Source organism: Doryrhamphus excisus, chromosome 16, assembly GCF_030265055.1.
Source record: "Doryrhamphus excisus isolate RoL2022-K1 chromosome 16, RoL_Dexc_1.0, whole genome shotgun sequence".
NCBI lineage: Eukaryota > Metazoa > Chordata > Actinopteri > Syngnathiformes > Syngnathidae > Doryrhamphus > Doryrhamphus excisus.
The window spans coordinates 9,386,125-9,408,882 of NC_080481.1; the positions used below are offsets into that span (position 1 = coordinate 9,386,125).

Genomic DNA, 22,758 nt, shown 5'->3' on the forward strand with positions numbered 1-22,758 from the left:
TCCAGGTCATTGTATTCTTGGGGCATTAAATCCATCACAACTGGACGAGAAATTGAAAATGGATTACAAAAATGTGTTTGTAGCACAATTATTGACCAGCAAAAGTTGGAATCGTAACACCAGTCACCTGTCACATTCCATAGCATCGCATTCAGAGGTGGCTGTGCCTTGTTAGAAGCTAAATAACTTAATCTATTAGGAAGTATATTTACAGTGGATTGGACAATGATATAGTAATTGGTCATGTGTCATATGTAGTACAGGGTAGTCCAAGATCAAGAGCAGCAACAACAACATTCTACTGTATAATCCTGCAACCCTAATGAGGATAAGTGGCATAGAAATTGGATGGATGGATAATTATAAATAAATAATTGACAGCGATGGCTCGGCGACGTCATTTTCCATACAGAAAGGGCAAGATGAGGTTTTCAGATTTTCCCTCTCTGCAAGCTGTGATCATATAATACAGTTTAGTAGAACTTTGCCGTTTTGACCTGAAAATGTTTCTGTGTGGATAGCCCCTGGTTGCGCACCCGCAAATCCTGTTAGCCTGGGGGAAAAGCACTGAGCTCGGTGGAGTATGTGGTTAGCACCTCTGGGTTCAAATCAGGGTAACTAAAATGAATGGTTATCCATCGAAAACAATTACATTGGATATAATATCCAATGTAATTGTCATATTTACATATTTACAGCAGAATGGAACAAAGTATGTACGTTGATGCAAATATTGATCACCCATTGGAACTAATGCCATATGCACTCCCGTGGTCTTTGTGCATCTGTCGCTCATCAGTAGTCACAGACACCAAATACCTTCTCTTTCTGTGCCGCTTGTGTTAAATAGAAGCCCCCAAATTCTCCCCTGTGTGGCCCATTTTTCTCCTTCTTTGACCTCACGCATTTCATTGCATTGCGCCTTGTCTTCAACTTGATGACACCTCGCTCGTTCCCCTTGCTTGGAGCTAAATATTATAACCCGTCTGTCTTCTCCATACCTGCTGATGTGTGTGTTTGTTTTACTGCACGGCCGATCCCAGCACAAACAGAAAAAGGCTGCACCGCGTGACACACTGTGACAGTTCACATAGCAACACATTTTGGAGTTCTGGGTCGCAGGAAGGAACAAACATCCCAGACGATTCACAACGTACATTGCATACGTATGTAGCATGTAGACTAACCCCCCCCCCACCCGGTCATCAGGTAGATGCACATTGGAAGGTTTTCCAGCATTTTAAGATCATGCCACAGCATCTCAATAGGATTCAGGTCAGCACTTTGACTAGGCCACTTCCAAGTCTTGGTTTTGTTTTTCTTCAGCCATTCAGAGGTGGACTTGCTGGTATGTTTTGGATCATTGTTCTCCTGCAGAACCCAAGTTCATTTCAATGTGTCGTCACAAACAGATGAAATGTGTTCTCTTCAGAATTTTTTTTGGTAGACAGCAGAATTCATAGTTCCATTTATCACAGCAAGTCTTTGGGGTCCTGAAGCAGCAAAACAGCCCCATACCATCACACTACCACCACCATGTTTTACTGTTGGTATGATGTTCTTGTTCTGAAATGCGGCTTGACTTTAATGCCAGATGTAATGGGACACACACGTTCCAAAAAGTTTAACTTTTGTCTTGTCAGACCACAATGTACGTATTTTCCCAAAGGTCTTGGCGATCATCAAGATGTTTTCTGTCAAAATTGAGACAAACCTTAATGTTCTTTTTGTTCAGCAGTGGTTCCAAACAGATAGTTCTCACTGATAGAACTCAGTTACTTTCTTTACATAAGTTTTCTTTTACTTTTTCACACAGGGCCATGGATTTGTTTCTTCCTTAAGAATAAGTTTAATTAAAAAACTGCATTTTGTGTTCAGTTGTGTTGTTGTTGACTAAAATGTAAGTGTGACAAATGTGCCAAAAAGTAAGAAACCAGGAAGGAGGAATTTGTGCATTTGTGTGTGTCAGCAACCAAACATGTGGCGTCTTAGTCATCGCTACAGTTAATTTGCGTTAATTTGCATTAATTTGCATTGATCCTTAGCATACTTGCTTAGAATGCACTGTTCATTCAATCCATTTTGGGAAGAAGTGACATGCTTTTTCAAGAATATGAATGTGACACCCTTTGTTTTTATTGGCTGGGTGTTTGAAGACGTTCTTGCTCTGGTGCAGCTGCGTAACACTGCTTGGGAAGAGTGCCTCTTGGCGTTCCACAGTCGTCACTTCTAGCTTGTCATGACAACACCGCCCATCTCTCGTTTTCCTCAGCAGAACCTGTCGCATGGGGGAGTGCGTTGGGGTGGAGCAGTGCTTGTTTTATTATCAACAACGAAAGAGAAGTCCGCCCGCATTGAGACTTGTCTTTTTATGGAGACGTAGGAAGACTGCAGGACGGGGGGAAAAAAGCAGGATGTAGAAGGTTCTAGAGAGGGTTTACAGAGTACGCTCATACCCAGGCTCCCGAAATAGGTTCCTGTTCTAGCATAGATGCTGGTTTACCACGTTTGAAACAGACATTGTTGCTGTGTCAAATGTTTGAGCCTCATATCATGAGGTTGGTTTATTTTTCTACTATGCACATAATGCGAGGACTTAGCAAAGAAAGGTGCAAGAGTACAAGTACAAACGTACTAGGCTTTGCAAAATACAAGACAGATCACAGCATCCAATGATTCCTGCTAGGGGGAACCATTGTTCGGAGTATAGGCGTTAAGAATAACAGCGTTATTGTTTTTCATTAACACATTACCGTAATGTCATTAACTCATTCACTACCTGACATTTTTCATAAAACATCCCCTCCAGTACCAGCTATTTTAGTTGACTTTGACTGATCTTTCAAGGCACGTAGAATATTGTGTTAAGGGGCTATGTAAACATGGAACATACCAAAACAAAGGTTAGACTCTCATCTGCCATCAGAAATACAAGTTTGTTTCTACCTTTAGTCAGCAGTAGAACATAGTTAAGTTAGGTGTCAGTATCAGTTCTCAACAAAAAAGGGAGGAAAAAATGTATGTGAGTGTGAATGAGTGTCTGTCGAAATGTGCCCTGCCATTGGCTAGCAGGCAGTCCAGGGTGTACACCGCCTCTCGTTTGAAGACAGCTAGGATAGGCTCCTAGTGAAGATAAGCGGCATAGAAAATGGATGGATAAACTAATTGAATTACCTTTCTGAGAAAGCAACTAGTAACTAACTGGGGATGCTCCGATCACAATATCGGCGGATTTCTGTGAAAAGCACACGATAGACATATGAATTTCTTCAAAAATTCCATAACGAAGAGCATCTCATTTTCTTTCTTATTTTCTTTTCTTTTTCTTTTCTTTAAGGGAATTTTCCAGGAAGTCCTGCAGCTCAAAAAGGGCAGGCGTCACGGATCATCAGCCTAACTGCTTCAATGTGTTTGCAGGTCAAAGGTCATTAAGTAAAATATCTGTCATTGCTAATGCACATCTGAAGCTCTTACTGTGTGATCTGTGCAGAGTAAACGGTGATTTTATTATTTTCATAAATCTGCCTTTTAATGAGAGTCGCGTCTTGGCTACCTGCTGCATTCCTTCAGCTTAAGAAGTAATGTATGTGTTCTCACTCCCTCTATCAGCATCACCCAGCAGGGACTGGACGATAATCCAGTCAAGGAATGTGTTTGAGAAAATTTATGTACCTGGCGCTCTCCCTTGCCATGCAGTAGTTGAAATTGCCGAATGTTTCCTTCAATTGTGGCCTGTTAACCTGCTTTTAAGGCATTTTGGGCTTTGTAGAAACCACATTTTAAGAATAAACAGTGTCAAATTTGAACATAGGTATTTAAAGGGACCTAGTTGTATGCTTTTTCCACTTTTCTCACCTATCAAGGCAGCCAGAATTTTCCATTATCGGGTTAAACGATGCCAAAGTTTCAGATAATAAGGTTTGCTCATTTGAAAGTCAGCCCTGAAAGAAGTTTGGAATGGCTCTGAACGCTTGTTTTCAGAGAGTTTTTTTTCTAACACTGGCGTCAGCGATTCCTCGACATAAAAAAAAATATTTTTTGCAATCAGGGTACTTGAATTGTTTAAATAGTCATTGCAGCGCTACATGCCAATGACATTGGAAGCCATCAGGGAGGTCAAGGCTACATTTTTTTTTCATCGGAGAAAACACATTTCTTTCACCTTTCAGTGTCCTTTGGTTCTTATGTGAACATTTTGTGGTGTTAGGAAACATTTTGAAAGATGGTTGAACTGGACTGCACTCAAGACCATTACCAGGATCATCCCGTATCTTGGCAGCCATAGTGGCATTTTTTGGGGTGCATCACATCACTTCTACTCAGAACCTCTTTAAGAAGCAACAGTGCAAAACAGAAATTCTTGCAATTGATCAGCTGGTCTTAAAATTGAACATTGAACAACCACAAGTATAGCGTGTGCCTGGTTGTGTGTGTGTGCCTGGTTGTGTGTGTTGTGTGCGCTCCAGCGTGACCTAAGAGTTCAAGAGGCCATTGACTAAGACTGGATTAGCTGCTCTCAAGGCTTCCACAGGAATGTAAAGATCAACACACAAGCACACACGCGCTCACACACATTCTTTACACTCAGTCACTATTTACATACAAGCCTTAATACAGTCCATTAATGTTGCTCTCGTTGTTTTTAACTTTAGTCCTCGACTGACTGCACAGTCAAAAATGTTTTGAGTTGATGATTTATGGTTGGTTAATTGTTGTGGTTGTAACTTTATGTTACAGATCTTGTATTTGATCACTGAATTGTGAAAGTGTCCCCAATGAGGTGGTTGGTAAAGGCGCTTACATGATGAGAGCATATGTATGTATCATAAAATGCAATATCATCACTTGCAATCACATTGAACTCCCAGCTTCCACTCTTTTAAGTGAGCCAGATTGGGAAGTAAACAATGCGACGTCCTTCCAGGAACTGGTTTGACCGGTCTGAAAGAGCAAATGCACATGGAAGGGGAGAGGTTGCTCTCTCTCCTCTTGGAAATTAATAATAACTGTCTGCATGTACATATGCACACACACACACACACATACAGTACACAGAGAACAAAGCATCGCTGGACATTGTTGGGTGTGGTGATTATTCTCCAGGAAGTTACACTTGACTCAAACCTCCTGCACTTTAACTTGAAGTTTGGACTGTTACTTTGCTCAGTTTAATGAAACAGTGTTAAATACATTATTTGTGCTGGTTGTGTATGAAACACAATCTGATGTCAATTTCAGCCTGTTTGTGCATCATCTGAGGAAATTTGAGGAAAATGTCAGCACTCAATGACAATGTCAGCAATATTATAGATATTACAAGTGTGTTTCACTATATCCTGATCTGCCCAGCACACCGGAACTAATGCTGTTGACGGAAGTAGCAGTTAGTTCCGATCAACAGGTCTCTGAAATCAATGCACCTTGGAAAGACATCCTGGTAATGTTTTAAATAATCACAATACGACAAGCTATTGTAAGTATTACATCATCAATGTACTTCTTTTTGCAGGCAGGACTTTGTAGTCGAAATAGGTTTATCCCAATAACGTGCATTGTTAGCTACCTCATTTTAACTCATTTTTGTGCATTAAAATGTTTCACATAAGGATTGTGAATGATGGGCAAAATTCCAAGAAAAGTGCAGTTCCTCTTTAAGCTGTTCATAGGGGCTGTTGGGTGACCACAACCCAGCTTTAACACTGTCATCTCCACCAAGCGACATCATCTGGATTTGTAGGGGTGGACCTGCTTTAATCCTTCCACTCTACTACTACTACACAGGATTACCAAGAAATTGATTTTTTTGAGGGGGGGATATGGCACCCATGCGGAAAATAGAGTCTTAGAGAGACTTTGCTCTGATCCTGCTGTGTTAAATGGAGATGGTGGGAGAAGATCAGAAGGTGGAACGCAAGGGAATGTGCTTTACTTTTGTTGGCTCATGTTCTTGCCACTGCCGTGAAATATAAACTAACGATTCCTTAATAGGATTAGCATAAGCTTGCATGAGCTTAAATCTGTGAAAAAACACGACTACTGAGATCCGCTATCAGAAGACACAGCCAAGGTACAGCCATACGCTGACGGCGCTCACACTTGACCGCAGAAAAAAAATCAATGCCACCAACCAAACTGCCACTGAAACTTAACTAATAGTTTATGAATACTCACAAAACACTCACGGTCGTGTTATTCTGCAATAAAAAGTGAAATGCTAACCATTTACAGTTGGAATGATGCAGCATTAAGGGGGCAAAGTATTTGATCTGGGGGATTGCCACTGTTGTGCAATAATCAGCACTCTGGCATCTGACATGTATTTCTTTCAAAGGCATATAAGACCATCACCATAACAATTTACATACAGTTTTAGGAATTTATACTGCAATTTCTTGTAAATAGGAAGTGGCTCTCTAAGCGTATGTTAATAAGTGGAGTTAGACAGTCCCATTATAATGTGTTTATGAGAGAGAGTTGTGCTAAATGTACTTGGGGTGGTCCAATTCTTTGCGGTGAACACTGACCAGTGTGTTTTGATGGGAAATGTCTAACATTGGGTATTGCCACTCAAGGTGACAGTGAAACTCAATGCATGACCGCCTAAAGGTCATGCATCACATGAGTGAGTGGACAGGCACATCGTTGTTTTCTGTTTGCTGCTGTGTGCTGTAAGACTGTTTAGAAAATTAAGACTGAATCACAAATAATTTATAAATGAACCCCATGTTATTATGATTTTTAGATGAATTATTTTATTATAAAATTATATTACCACATTGTGACCTAACCTTGTCATTTTCGTATGTATTAACTGGTAAAAAGCACATTTGGAATACATTAAGTGAATAAATATATTGCGATTGATGTGAAACAGATGGGGGATAGGATAAATTCCTACTCCTTCTGGACATGTGGAAGTGCAAATTGCACTATGCAATGTGTTCAATCATAACTTTTAAATTATTACCATTGCCATTACATTAACTGACTTCTCATAAGCAGTTGTGCACATTCTAGATCAAATTGGGAAAAACAAAACAAATCTGACACAGACATAAAGTACTTTATACTTTAAACTATAACATGCTGTTTGCATGTTACGGCGGTATTGGATTGATACAAATAGTCGTGTTTTGAGTTTTATCATGCAAGGTAGCGACTGGAGAGACTGGTGGCGGTGGCTTGTGTTTCTTGTGGAATCTTCCTGAATTTTGCCTTGTGTGTGTGTCTTGCCGCAAGTGATGCAAAAGCCGTGGGGAGTTTAAACCTTCAATTCCATCCTGCTGTTTCAAACCATTCACTGTGGGTGTCTACTGCTAAGGCTGGTGATGACCTTTCTTTGAGTGTCATTCACACGCAACAACAAGTGGTAGCATACAAAAAGCACACACAAGATACCATTATTTTGTCTCAAAATAAACAAACAATACTTGTTTATTATTTGTGGTAAAAGACACATGACTCCCACTCAGTATGGATGCACATGCAAGTGAATCAGTCACACAACTTAGCAGAACATTCATGATTAGAGGCAGAGGGGGATAATACTGCTAACAGTGTGCTATTGAGTTTTTCGTAACATGGACAGAAGAAGGTCAACTCATGGTGTAGGAGAAGAGAGAATGGCTGGGAACACTCAAGGACGAGGATGCTTGTAACAAGGAGCTCATTTTTGGCTGCAATGCACAAAGCAAGATTCGAACCCAGATCTTTCAGACCTCCTGGCTCTGTGGCCACCGTGCGGGAGGGAATGAATCATTCATTTGATTTGTTTCACAATTTGTCAAATGTGATTGAATAAGTATTGCAGTTGTTGAGAAAAACAAGGAGAAAACAGATGTCCACTAAGTATGCAAAGTGGTTCATAGTATTTATTTTCAGTTGCATCTGTTTATACTTATCAGCCACAATGCTGCATCTCATGTTGCTACATAAAGCAAAATGCTCAAGAGTAAAAATAAAATAAACTTTGATAGAGCTTGTATCGAATCTCATTACGGTCTTTATTATCCTACAGCTATAGGCCACACGGCCTCACTACTCCCTTCTCAACACGGAGCTTGACGTGCACCTTCAAACAGAAATTCTCACATTGCTGTGATTGGTTATCCATTTTTATGCACATAAGTTTCGGTATAGCGATCTGGCTATTGCTTCAGTTGCCATCATTCACTACTACCACACAGAAAGCTGAATAGCTAGTCAACGAGTATTATGGACAAATTACCTCAACCAATCAAAATATACAGCAAATTAATTTCATTCCGCCTAAAAAGGCACAGCCATGACTATGTTGCTGTACTTGGGCACTGTGCAACTGGTGGTATGATGGCAAGGACCTACTTAGCCGTTTGGCCCAATTTTTCCACAGCAGTAGAAGCAAGATCAAATCCTGGACACACACGGACAGCGCGATTATGTCAAACTGAAAGCTGATACCCAATGAGTAGTAGGGTTCATTAAATTACATTTACGTTTAGTTATGTAACTTTGGTAGTTGGTTTTCCCTCAAGCTGAATTGAGGACAACTTCAACTGGTGGGGAAGCTCATTACTCCTCCAGACAGGTACATGTACAAACACACACACACACACACAGAAGAGTGTTGGCTGATGAGTCAAGGTGGTCAGTAATTGCAAACAGATGTTAACCATAAGATGGTTTCATGTCAGTAAAAGGAATCTATGACATGCACAACGGAAACCTAGAAAAGACATACAAAAAAAAAGAACATATTTTTTCCACTTCAACTTGTAGGACAGGAACTCTGCTCGGGGGTCATTTCAAGGTAGTGGAAAAATAAAATGAAAACTTGATGAAAAGCACATCGAGAATTTCCCAAACCTTCCTCGGGTATCTGTTTCCACAATCTGGGCCTCTTGTACCTGCCTGGAATATCACAGCACACGCTGTACGCAATTGTGTCTAAAGCTGGCCAGAAAGACAATTTGGACTTGACCAGATGTGCAAGTGTTTTTTTCATATTTTTGACTGCAGTTACATCCCATAGGTACAATGCAGTCACATGATAAGTTTGTGGTCCTACTAATGACACCATGGATTAGTTAATCCATCTTGGTGTGTCTGCATAGAGAAACAACATAGTAAAACACAGTAGTTTATACGCACCAACTGCATTGTTTGGATAAAAATGTGAATACAATGGAGGTTTTTATTGTCTTTACACCAGGGGTTGTCATTGAAACTCTGATGTTTACTTACACACATGCATTTACTGATAGAGTGAATGCATATAGGCGCTTGTAATACATTGCATTCAATACATACTGCTTCAGGCACAGAGGACAATACTGATGGAAAAGATTGAGTGGAAGTGTGTGTGTCCAACGTTGATGAAAAACTACAGTATACTGTACATTTTGTGTTACTGTAGTGATCCATTAAGGACAGATTCAACTTCGTCACATTGAGAGACCTTCCGATTGAGAATAATTTATGCAGCGCATCATAGCAACAAGTGCTCACTGCTGGTGTGTTGCAGATGTGTTGCCATAGCAATATTTCTTTCACTCCCTGGCCCTTTGGGCTGTCTCTGTATTGCCACGGAAACAAGTATATTCTTTCATCCCTTTGTCTGAAAATAGAACACGCAATTACATGCTACAGCTCACCGTATGCGTGAGTCATTTGACTGCATGGTGAAGATTCAGTCAACACAGCACTTTTTCCACTGTGACATCCATCAGCTGCCAATGCAAAACAGGAACAAGTGCAGAAAAGCAACCTAAATTGTGACAAATAGACAACTCGATGGATGCAGATGATGGTGCCTCACACCATACAGAACAGCAACATGTTGCTGCATTGACACTATTGGTTGAATGCCGTCAATCGAAAGAGCAGAGCACTGAAGCAGCTTGAGCTGGACGTGTGACTGTGCCTGCAGTTCAACAGCGACCAGTCCAGATTGTACCACACCTCTCGTCTGAAGTCAGCTGGTATAGGCTCCAGCCTACCCCCTGCGACCCTAATGAGGATACGCTATATAGTAAAAAAGTAAAGAAAAGAAAATGGATGGGATTTCAAGAAGTGGGAAGGAAAAGGCTGCATTTAACACAACAAACGATACCTCAAAAACAAACACCCAACATCATACAGCCAGTTTATCCAGGCAACCTAGCCGAAAGACGAAGTAGCCGACGCTGACTTTAATGTATGATAGAAATATTGGATCGGCCGATACTCAAAATCATATGCAAAAAAACCCTGATTGGAACACCCCTAGTTTTGGACCCCACTCAGTGTGCAGTGCAGTCACAAATACTCTCACAAGTACTGCCAAAAAAGGTGACAAAATAGTTGAGAAAGACATGGAAAAAGAGGCCCCTTCTCAGTCAAACTGGTCCTGCTCAGCAGGATCCCTGATTGGGATGGATAAGCTTGAGTTCTCATGAATCAACCTATGAAACCTGTGGTATGTTGACATATTGGTGGGTGGTGATCAGACAAAATTTTGCAATCGCTACTGGACGATGGCAACAGAGGGCTGTGTGCCAGCATTCTAAAACCAAACGCTTCACAAGATCAGAGACGAAAAACACCTGTAAGAAGGCTTTTCATAAATATGAAAGTGACATGAGTTTCCAATAGTCTGAGTCATCATCCTCATTTTTCTGCAGCAGCCAGGTTTATATTGCAGCTTATTCTGTCATACAAATGTCATTGAATTTTAATATATTTCTGGTAGCCCACAGACCCAGTTGGCTTCCATGAATCACTCTCTGGTCATGAATTCCTTTGTGTCCTCTGAGAGGAGTGGTAATGGGGAGCCTTGACAGACGCACCAATTATCCGAATGCCTTATCCAGACAAAGTGCTGACAAGTGTCCTCAAATGTGTTTATATCACCTTTATTGTGGTTCCAGGGCTAGCAAGGAGGAACCAAGGTGACTCTGACAAGATATGTTTTGTCTCCCCATCCCAGGGTGACTTCACATGGAGCAGTCTGTCTGGCCAGAGTGTACGTCTGACTTCGGTCGCCATTCAGAGTCTTTCAGAACTGGAGAGAGCCAGACTCCAGGAAGTGGCCTTCACCCGCTTGCACCAAGACTATGATGTTGGATGCCAGATAACTTTGCCAAAAGGTGGGATCACATGCGTTTGTCCTGCACACTTGGATAGCTTTTCAAGTGGACCTGTGCATTTTAAATGACACTGACGATTACGCACATATCCAGACTAAAAATATACATGAAAAACACAATGAAGCGCTTCAATACTTCAGCATTTTATTTTATAGTCACGAAAATATCATGTATTTGATTATTATTAATTATATTAAACATCAGGTCATCAGGGCCGTGTGCATAATGTTCCTCTTAATTTCCTAAATAATTGGCTTTTCTTTTGTGGTGCTTTGAAATCCTATACATTGGTTCCTCATAAAATAACTATAATATAGCTCATATTTTGATGGCGTTGACGTTATCATGAAGCTAAATATGTTTCAACTATCTGTCTGGAATTGCAGCAATACATTTTCAACATAACGGCATCCTCGTTTTGAGTCATTGCGTCCACCTTTAAATGAAACTGATTTTGCTGAGCTCATATTCGTCTAAAATGTGCTATCAATTAGGACAAATTTTGAAATGTAAAATGTAAATGTTATTCCAAAGCTTGAGAAAACACAATATTGACTGCTCGGAGACCTACTGAATGGATCTCCAAAGTTTGGAAGATTTCTGTTTGGCTTTGCAAACCATCTGTCAAAAATCAAAAGCATTTCCCATCTATACTCCAATTCTCCTTTTTGCTGCCTTTTACATCTTCCTTCTCTTCTTTTACACACCAATTCCTCTCTGCGTCCTACCTACTCTTCTCTCAATTCTCCTTTTACCTCCACTTTGTTGTTTGTCGGAAAAAGAACGTGGTGAAAATCAACCACTGGTAATGTTGAAGCTTTGCAGATTTGCCAGTAATGCCTGGAGACTTGGGAAACTGAAACCGTATGACATAAGTGGCTAATGCTACTCTGGCATGTTTAGTGGGAGATAGATGAGTGACTCATTCAATACAGGAGAACATCTGGGGTTCAAACCGGGGTTGCGTCGTCAGGATATAGGACGGCACAGTGACCCAACAATAAAACAAAGAGTTGCTGCAGCTTGCATAAGAGAATTCCAACTTTTAAAACATCTATGTGTCACAACTCTCATCTTCAACAATTTTTTGTCATTTATCATGTTGACAGCTGACTGTGGTGCCCCCTTCCCCCCTTTCTAAAGACTGTAGGAGAGTACTCACATGTACTGGTGTCTCATATTGAATACTAGTAGCCCAGAAAGTTCATGATCTATTTATGACCTATTATTATTATAATAAAATCTATTATGACTATGAACTGGAAATGGTAGGCACAACAACCCATGAAACCCCTTAACTGTTCAAATGATATACCCATTATTTTTTGAAGTGTTCGAATGCCATGGAGCTGTGTTTGCATGAGTGAGTTAAAACTTTGACAAAGGGTGACTAATAGTCTCCAACTTGAACACATTAGGAATGTCAGATCCCTAACTTTAGGAAAATCTATGTAAAGTACTAAATTCTTATATCATTGGCAATTTTGAAATGGGATTAGGTAAAAACTCAAGCTATGGCCCCTTTTGTTTTCTAGTATGCAACACCAAACTAGTTATTGTCACGGCACAAAAAAAATCCAGACAAACCTTAAAAAAAACAAAACTATTGTTCTCAATGTATTCAAACTCCTTGTAATCAGCAGCACATTTTCTGAGTGTGGATAACATCACAGCTTGTTAGCTTTCAAAAGAGCCCAGAGCCATGTTGTACTCCTGACAGACTTACATTTATTTAGGGTATGCATTTTTGTGTGATTGAGACAAATAAATCCTGGAATGTTAGGGGCTTTACTCTTCAACAACATGTTCAAATTAAAGCTTTGAAATTTTAATCTGTGTCGGGAAGACTAATGCTACAATTGCAGATTTTTGTGCATCCTCCGGGTTACGTCTGCATTCTTTAGTCATTTTACAAATAACTGAAGAAACAACATTGGAAAAAGATATCTTGTTGTCCAGATGGTTAGTTATTGTCTTTTGTTCCTGCACAGATGGACAGAAAAGGAAAAAGTCGCTCAGGAGGAAGCTGGATTCTTTAGCCAAAGAGAAGAGTAAGGACAAAGGTATGCCATGGTCTTTTTTAACATGTATTTTAACATCTATTTGTCTGCTTTAACGTGTATTTGTCCCCTTGCTGCCACAAGTCAGCCCCTCCTCTGGCGAGACAGTCTTCAGGCGCAAGTGAACAGGGAGGCTATAAAAATTAAGTGTCTGTTTACAGTTTTGTATTCCTATTAAGTGAACAGACTGCATGCTGAGAACAGCATATTTGGCTGCAGAACATACTACTGGTCTTTTAGGGTGGAGATGATGTGAAACAGGATTTTCTTATCTAAGTTGTCAGTCTGTGCCCTGATCTTAGTAAAGACGCATTGAAATTTAAGAATGAGCTGATGCTCTCAGGCATCTTCGCAGGACAGTGTCAGGTTCTTCACGCTCGCTGGCATTGCACAATCACAGGCTGCGACCACCCTTAATTTATCACCTGAAAGGGAAAAGCAGTAACTTCACTCAGGTATAGAGTACATTTACACAACAATCAAAGTGTAAAAACAGCCAAGTGTTACATACAGGTCATTGTTTTCAGTGTTGAGATGGAAAGACTAGGGATGTTGCCGCACCGTGGGCAAGTGCTTAGCATTTTGGCCACACTGTCAGGAGATCTGTGTTTGAATCACTATTGGGCATTTCTGTCATCTCTGTGTGGAGTTGACATATTCTCCCTGTCCGGGTGGTTTTTTACCGGGTACTCCGGTTACCTCCCGCATTCCAAAAACATGCATTTTAGATTAATTGGTGACTTTAAACTGCCCATAGGTATGGATGTGAGTGTGGATGGTTGAAACACAAGCAGATCAAAGTTGACTGTTCGGATCTTTACTTTGTCAAGTTTAACTGTGCACTGCTCTGCAGACTTCTTCAGGAAGAATAGGAAGAAAAAAATGAAGTGATAATAATAATGGATTGGATTTATATAGTGCAAAAGGGAACATTCGGGGAGTTATGACTCATGGGCTTTTGAACAACTGGCAAATTTACATCAAGAAAGGCAAAACCTGACTTATTCCCTCTCAAGTTTTAGAACACTTGTCAGTGAAGACATTGCCTCTGAGGAGACTCTGACATGGTTTGATGGATGTGGTCTTGGCATGGATGGATCATGCAGCCCAGATGGTGCCCCTGTGCAGACGTGCAGATCTGCATGTGACAGACCTTGTGTTTACCAGATGTTCATGCTGCTGTGGTGTGCAGAGTACAGCCATGTTTGTGGTCATGTTGAACCACAAGCCTTTCAGTTGTGGTTATGGGATGCAGCTCTGTCTTTCCTTTCCTTATTTTCTGGCATGTCCTGCAAAAGTCAAAAAGAAAATGACCTTCATGCAGAATATGACATTGATTGTTGGTGAGGGCCAATAAAGTTTTGTTATTGTGGTCGAAGGCACAACAATTAGTGTGAATCATATTGTCATTTTTTTCAATCCAAATAACATTCTGTGACGTCTTTACATTTCACATCTGTGGTAGTACTGTTGTAGGATTTTACAAGTAGCACATAAAAAAGCTTTTACGTAGCCAATAGATTGTTCCAGCAGAGTTTGTTTTTTGTCCTTTCCAGCTGCTAAAGCATTGCATGATTTTAGTTCTGAGCCCTTGTAATATATCTTCACTTCTTTTTTTTTTAATCTTCCAGAGGGTGTCCCTCAAGCCTTTAGTATACCCCTCTCGCAGGTCATTGCGAACGACAGGACGCACAGGCAGCGCCAGGACAGCTATCGTCAGGATCCGCCACAGCGAGAGGAGCACAAGGACTCCTCTGACCTCGTCTCCTCCATCCTACAGGTCAATATGCATGCACAGCTAACACCTAACAATGTACGTTTATTCAAAAGCAGGTTGCCAAGTCAAACTGTTGCATCATCAACAGTTTGCCACCAAGCGGCCGTCAAATAAGGAACTCTCAAGCAGCAACTCCTCATTGAGCTCCACATCAGAAACAGCCAATGAGTCAACATCGCCCAACACACCTGAAGCTGCACCACGAGTGCGCAGACGGGTGAGACGGCCGAGCATAATTTAAACAGGGTTAGATGTGTTGTCTGTCTGTATAGTTCTAGACTGAAAATGCTCGCTTTGGCCTCAGGGTGGGATGTCAGTGGATTCGATCACTGACCTGGACGACAACCAGTCTCGTCTGCTGGAGGCGCTACAGCTTTCGCTGCCTGCAGAGACACCAAATAAAAAGGAGAAACAAAGGGACAAACGTTTGAGCCTCAACCCTATATACCGCCAGGTGCCCCGTGTGGTCGACAGCTGTTGCCAACACATTGAGAAATACGGTAGGCTGTGCAGTTTCACTCACTGTTGTGTCATAGGCAGAAGTTTCATGTCTACAATAACTTGAATCATTCTGCATTTAGAGTAATGTGTTGGCTTTTATCCCCTTTTTGATACTTAGGTTTGCACACTGTCGGAATTTTCAGAGTTGGAAGTTCCAAGAAAAGAGTTCGACAGGTGTGTGTTGCGTTATGCATGATTTTGTTATTTCACATGTAATCATTTTCTTATTTGTAATTAATGCTAAAGGTGTTCGAAAAATGACTTTACAATGAAGAGGCTCAGTTTTGTTTGGTATTGCCAGAAAGGTACTCCAATTTGGGCTGTCAAATTATTATTTTTTTATTAATTTTATTTTTTAATAAATCAGTTTGCAAATTAATTAACCACAATGAATCACCATTTGCAACTATGTGTAAAAGGAGTAATTTTCACTGTATTTCATTAACAGAAACATAAATTACAGGACACGGTATTAAACATATTGTGTGTTTGCTAACATCTCCAAATGAAGTGAAAATTAAAATCAAGCAAAAACACACTACACACAACAATGTACAGTTACACACTTTACAAAAATCCATCATATCCTTTTTGTTCTGCTTCAGTTGCGTGAGGAGTTTGACCGCGGCTTTGATGTCCAATTAGATGAGGAGCACAGCGTCCACGACGTGGCCGCCTTGCTGAAGGAGTTCCTCAGGGACATGCCTGACCCACTCCTCACCAAGGAGCTGTACACTGCCTTCATAAATACTACATGTACGCTTTAATGTGCGCTTTAATGGACACCTCCGCTTGTTATCTGACCGTCTTGCTGTTACAGTGTTGGATCCAGATGAGCAGCACAATGTCACCCAGCTATTGGTCTACCTGCTCCCAGTATGCAACAGTGACACTCTTCATCGCCTGCTGGAATTCCTGTCCACTGTGGCTGACCACGCCCATGACCAGCAGGACAAGGATGGACAAGAGGTGAGGTCATCACTCACAATGAGTGTTTATGTGTCTTTTGAGTGACTTTCCATGTCTTATTTGGGTGGAAAAGAGAAAGGGAGGAACATCAGGTTTGACAGCTTAAATAATGAATCTTAAAACCTGGCATGATCATTGTGCCATCGTCTCATCAATCACCCATACCCGTTCAGGGTGTGATACCACGCTAGACAACTCGAACCAAGCTGCGCCAACCAGTTTGTCTTGCTCATTACAGATCACAGGAAACAAGATGACTTCCTTGAACCTTGCCACCATCTTTGGTCCCAACCTACTCCATAAACTAAAATCCTCAGACAAGGAGTTCAGTGTCCAAAGCTTTGCACGAGCCGAGGAAAGCACCGCCGTCATTGCAGCGCTGCAGCGGATGATCGCCAGCTACCAGACACTCTTCATGGTCAGTCAACTCTCATCTTCACTTTTTATGTCAGCTGATGCACTTTCACATTTTTGTGTAGACAGAAACAGACTTGTTTTGTCAGTGGTGTGCGTGGTGCCAAATGTCTGAAAAAAACATCAAGAAACGTTCGCCCAGACACTTGAACGGCTTCTTTCCAAAGTAAAAGGGAAAATTCAGGCATGAAATCCCTCGTGTTGAGTCAAGAGAGGTCACGATTTTGCACGGATTACCTTCTTCTTCGCTTGCTTTGTTCCTGTCTTTTCTCAAGATTCTCCAACGGTGCAGACAAGCAGGCTTGGGTCATTTCAGGTCCAAAACTTTAAACCATAATGTTTTGTAATCTGCCACTGCCACTCCCCTGAGGCTTACATTCCTACAGTAAGCCAATTAATCACATCAAACTTCTTTGTGTCTTGGTAAGAGTAAGGGTCTTATTAGAATGAAATGGAAAGATGACATCTGTAAGGTCTTTTGTAAATCATCCTGTTTGTGTATTGATTAAAAATCTATCAACAAAGCATGAAATGAAGACAGATCTGCTTCAGTTTGCAAAATGACCTGGGAGATTTTACATTTTGAAGTCATTAATCCAAATTGTTTTTTTGTTTAGGTCCCACCTGACCTCCAAAATGAAGTTTTGATGAGTCTACTGGAGACCGATCCAGATGTAGTGGACTACCTCCTGAGGCGAAAAGCATCACAGTGAGTTCTGCATAAAACATTTTGTCATTCTGTTTCATCCACTCTTTCAGCCTGATTTTGTCTTCCTTGCAGGAGTCCTGATCTCCACCAGTCTGAGGATCCGTTCACTCTGAGTGAGCGCCACTCCTCCAGCGACTCCAACAAAGTGTCCAGCGGGGAAGTGTCCCCCTATGACAACAATTCCCCCATCCTGCGTGAACGGCGAGGGGAGGCAGGAAAGCCGGGAGCTGACAGCTGGTCTGCACCAGGTGATCTATTCTTGGACCAAACGTCTGACTTGCTTTTCATGCAAGGGGCGTCATGTCCATCATTCGACCTTGTTTCTTGTTTACTTCCTTTAGACAGTATATCGGAGGAGCATGCAAACATCTGGGGAACATGGCACGCAACTCTCAAACCAACACTGAAAGACCAAACATACACAGGTGGGCAGATTTCATTGTAACCATGGTCTTAGCCTCGGTGCTTCAACCTGTCAACCTTGGCGGTGAATATCACATTTTTTGTTCTGGACGCACACCTACTAACAAACACACAAAACAACATACAGTATTTGCTGGCATTGTGCAAAATAATAACATCAGCAAACATTGCACATTGAACAAAATAAAAAGGAATAATTGATCCGAGAGGAATACACTCATGCAATACACTTCATGCAAAACACAAATCAAACCAGAGTTTGTGGCCTACAAACAGTTTAGAAATGGAAAAAATTAAAACATTGAAATAAAATATAAAATCACAAAAATGCTATGCTGTGGTAAACAGTATCTATCCACACAGTATCCTGTACAAGACACTTTTGAATTAACTTCACTAATATATTGTGTTACTAGGTTCCCATGGCAACGTGTCAGAAGGAAGCTCCCGCAGCTCACAGGAGGGACTTGATGGACTCCATGGTGACAGCAGACACCAGCCGATGGCGCAAATGACGAGAACAGCGCCTTGCATTGCTGAGTGCAGACCCCACCCGCCGGTAACCCGCATGTGCACCAGCCCTCATGTGAGCACGAGGCGCCCGCACCTGCAGCCGGGCATCGGTGTTGCATCAGCATCATCGCTTGTGAACCGAACAGTGGGGGCCCAGCATGGAGCCACACCGACGTCTGGCCCGAAGGGCAGGGTGAACACTAACGAGGGCAGCTCTGCCGTTCTCACCGGAAGCCGTTGCCCTCCTCCTTATAACGCTCATCACCGACTGGCCGCTTGTCAAAGTTCACCTCAGCTTGCGTCAGCTCAGCAGCACCCTCTGCAGCACAGAAAGCCAAGTGCAGAGCAGAAAAACTCAGATGGGGCGATGACGCCGCACACCTCAGAGTGGCAGGAATGGCAGAGGGACCGTTGGCAAATCTGGCAGCTGCTATCTTCAGAAAATGCAGACACATTGCCAGAGACTCTGGTGTGAGATCAAGTCCAGCTTCATGCCAGATTTGACTCACCCATGACAATCACACGGCATCATCTTTCCATCTAGTCCGTATCTGGATCCGCCAGCATGTTCACGCCACGGCATTGTTGTTTACATGTTAAGCTGCTGCCTTCTATGAACTTTGAACCATCCATGAGCCACCACACTCTTTTCTATGTTTGCATATAGTTTCTGCCCGACATGTGGAAAATGCCCACCAGAAATACCTCAAAAATCACCACAACTCTTCAGAGCATTGCCATGAATACCATTCTGGTGCCGTGTAGCCATTTACAGTTTCTCTCAGTGGCGAACAATAGCTGTTAAGCTAGTAAAAGAGCAACTTTTGCAACTGCTATAAACCGAATTCTTATATGTGCCACGAAAGGAGCTCTTCAAACTGATGAAATGTTTCATTCGCCAAAACTAGCTCAACTCATTCTTCAAGCCTTTAATATAAATGTTGTCCTCAGTGTTGAATGTAATCGTAATATCAAAGCACTCAGCTGTAAGTATACCACTTGTTGCACTATAAGGTAAGTGCCAAATACGTATTGATTTTTACTTAAAGATATTTGTTGGTTTCCTTTTATGTATTTGTTCAGAGGTTACCAGGCAGGCCGAGAACATTTGCATAGTATTTCCGAAAGTATCCATTTTAGCTCCTGGCTTAAAATACACAAACTGTGCTGTGACAGACGAAACATAATATTCTAACTGTATATGACATAGTCGATGAAATACACACACACATACACACACATATTTGTTGAAACCAGGCAACAATGATGAAACCTTGTTTTTTGTCATTCAATTTATTAACCAAAACGTACGAAAACTAAGGCAATTTTTCCAGTTGGAATGTAGGTCCACTTCATCAAAAACAACAAAAAATTTGTTTGATCAAGAATAAGTACAATTTTACGTGTCTTTCTTCGGCCTCACAGCGGGTTATTCAGCACACAGACAGTGAGGGGCTGTCCACACGGAAATGTTTTTTCGCTCGAACCTTTCATCCACACGGAAACTGTTCTGGCAAACTGTATTTTAAAATAAATTCTTCCACAGGTACGACAAAATATCTGAATACTTGAACTGACATAACTCACCCCGGTCGACATTCTCCTGATATTTTCTTTTTTTTTTTGTCTTACACTCCAAAATGACTCACCAAAGTAATTCCACTTGGGCATCAATTTAGACGAGCCCTGGAAAGTGGACGATGACAGACTTTATGCCCTTTTCTTGTATGGTTTTCGACTCACGTGGTTCTGTGTGTCAGTTTACAGCGCCACATGTGTGTCTTACATATTACATCATTTTCACCCAGCAATCCATTCCGTGTGCATGCAACTATTTACTAATCAGGAAGAAAAAAACAGGAACTTTTCCGTGTGGACCGGGTCAGAGTCCGCTGTGCATAGGGTGCTTTGTTTGGGCCCTTGATTTTGCGGAACAATACAATACAATACAATATATGCCTTTATTCGTCCCTCAGTGGGGAAATTTGTAACAAGTCCAACAGACTAAGTGTAATGTTGTATGAAACCTGAGGCATACAAAACCTGAGGTTCGGGTGTATAGTCACATGACTCCAATTTGCAAAACAAGGGGGTTAAACAGATAATGGCTAAAATGCCCATTTAATCTGATAAGAAACTAGCAATCCAATTATTAATCTGCTTTCTCGATACACGATACACCCCAGGTGTAGAAAGGTGTCTTTTTGTCTTTCCAATCGACCTACATAACCCCTCCAAATACATTTAAACACAACAAGAAATGGGAACCTTTATTATTAACATTAGAATGGTTAATGCCAAGTTGGTGAGGGTTAAGAGTGTGTTAGCGTGAAACAGCACTTCTAATTGAAACACAAAAGCCAAGCTGGACAAGAGCTCTCCAAAGATTTAATCTGGTGGATATTTGCTGGCAAATAATTCACAAATTCTGAAATGATGTATTTGTATTTCTTTGAAGGGCTAAGAAAATATCAGGAAGTAGTCCATAAAATGTGGTTAGAATCTGGCGCCATCTAGTGTCGGTTCTTTTGCTGCTTAGGTGAACAGGTTCTACGGTGTTAAAGGGACTAATTACAACTGGCTCAAGATTACAGTGTTTTCAACACAATATATAAATAGAACACCACCTGCTAGTATATGTTTCCAATGGTTGTTTAAAAGAACAAAGTGTCAGTACTTTTCACAATAACGAGGTAAACTGCATGAATATTTGTGTACATTTTTTTGGTGTACAAATAATTGGACGGTTACTCAAGGGTACGTTTAGTGCTTTAGTACTCAAAGCAGGAAGAAGTTTCGCTATACTGCTTTCAAAAACAGACTATCCCCTCTAGGCAGCTGGAGAAATCTGCTGCTTTAAGAGAAATACCCATTTAAGGTAGGAATTTAACAGGCCTTATGTTATGCTCCACTCCACAAAAGGTTTATATTTTGTTAAATGTTTAGCAAATGTGCTTCTATGAGTGTAATGATATACCGAATGTATGTTTTTTTATTGGAAAATGTAAAAGTGGAAAATGTATATATATATATTATATGCATACAAATGGTTCTAGTGTTGTGTTCCTGGTTTTAAATACCAGCGTGCCATTTTTTTGGACATGAGTGGAGTTGTCCAGTTGTAATGCCATTTTTTGCTAATTGGCCTTTTTTGTACCATGTGTCATCGGTATGCTACAGTGGAATTAAATATGGTTTATAGTTCATATCTCGTGTTGGGGTGATTTATTTTGGCAAAGCAAAATGACCAATTTGACCATTTAGCTGCATTAAATGTAAATGTGCCTTTACATCACCAGTGATGCTGTTTTGATTGCGCGTTCAAAAATAAATATTTCCTCATACGATTTCATGCTCAATAAAATGGCAGCTTTTTTCTTGTTGCAATCCAACTTTTTTCTCAACTATTTCAACTTTTTTCTTGTAAATTTCTTTTCAAAATGACAACCACTTATATATCACATATTAACTTTCCCCATAACCTAATTTCCAAAAAGAACAACTTTAATTTATTTTGTTCATACTGATATTGATTCTCAGACAAAACAGGCGTCCACCATCCCTAGTTTATTTCTCCTAATATTAATCTTAGTCTTTTGAAAGTCATCCTTTCAACATTATGCTACTAAAATGATTTTTCCTCCTAATGTAAAATCATTCTTATAAAATTATGAATTTAGGATGTTAGATTACAACTTTTACATCTTGTAAAATTGTAACAAAAAAGGTGCCCTCATGTTTGCATGGTTTTAATAAACTAAAACATACAACTGCTCAAAAGTATTACTTATGAATGTATGTATATGTATTAATTTCCCTGTTTCACTTGACTAGTAAATCAATGAAGTATGAGAGTTGCCTCTGACTGCGGCTACATGGTCACCAGCTCATTTTCGTGCTCACGTTAGTCACGGAGATAGTCATTTGCTGCACCGCCATCTTTGCTGGAACCCCTTCTGATTAATTGTGATGACTGAAGCTTTGGACACTATGCACTGACTGTGCCTCTTTACTTCTCTTTTGTTATAATGTTCAAATTTCTCTGGAAGCAAGCCCACTTGGGAATGGAACTTTGTGGAACTTGGCATCTTAACAAAGTTACTTTATTGCAACAAGTTTGTTTCTATTAAAAGAATGAAAAAAGTGAATGAGTCCAAAAAATGCTAATTTGGAGCATCACCATACTCCTTCATGATCGCCCATCTGCGATGCCTTCAGTTTTCATCAAGTATTATTCACAGAGAAATCAAAGAACACCTTGAGCTTATTCCATCATGCTAAAAACAC

General features: G+C 40.8%; 1 protein-coding gene across 7 annotated transcripts in view; it reads left to right on the top strand.

Moving 5' to 3' along the window:
* LOC131103955 (rho GTPase-activating protein 6) overlaps positions 1-21,677 on the top strand; it is a 41,724-nt gene extending 20,047 nt beyond the window's left edge. For 3 of the 7 annotated variants that reach the window (XM_058050536.1, XM_058050538.1, XM_058050540.1), the window contains 13 exons: positions 10,946-11,105; positions 13,097-13,168; positions 14,797-14,945; positions 15,031-15,159; positions 15,247-15,442; positions 15,562-15,617; positions 16,049-16,199; positions 16,264-16,412; positions 16,651-16,830; positions 17,444-17,535; positions 17,608-17,783; positions 17,877-17,960; positions 18,375-21,677. In XM_058050536.1, the coding sequence (XP_057906519.1) occupies positions 10,946-11,105; positions 13,097-13,168; positions 14,797-14,945; positions 15,031-15,159; positions 15,247-15,442; positions 15,562-15,617; positions 16,049-16,199; positions 16,264-16,412; positions 16,651-16,830; positions 17,444-17,535; positions 17,608-17,783; positions 17,877-17,960; positions 18,375-18,946 (2,166 nt within the window). In that variant the 3' untranslated portion in view covers positions 18,947-21,677. Of the gene's footprint in view, positions 1-10,945; positions 11,106-13,096; positions 13,169-14,796; positions 14,946-15,030; positions 15,160-15,246; positions 15,443-15,561; positions 15,618-16,048; positions 16,200-16,263; positions 16,413-16,650; positions 16,831-17,443; positions 17,536-17,607; positions 17,961-18,374 lie in introns of all 7 variants that reach the window. The other 4 variants (XM_058050533.1, XM_058050535.1, XM_058050534.1 and 1 more) reach the window with 2 other exon arrangements.
* Positions 21,678-22,758: the final 1,081 nt, after the last annotated feature.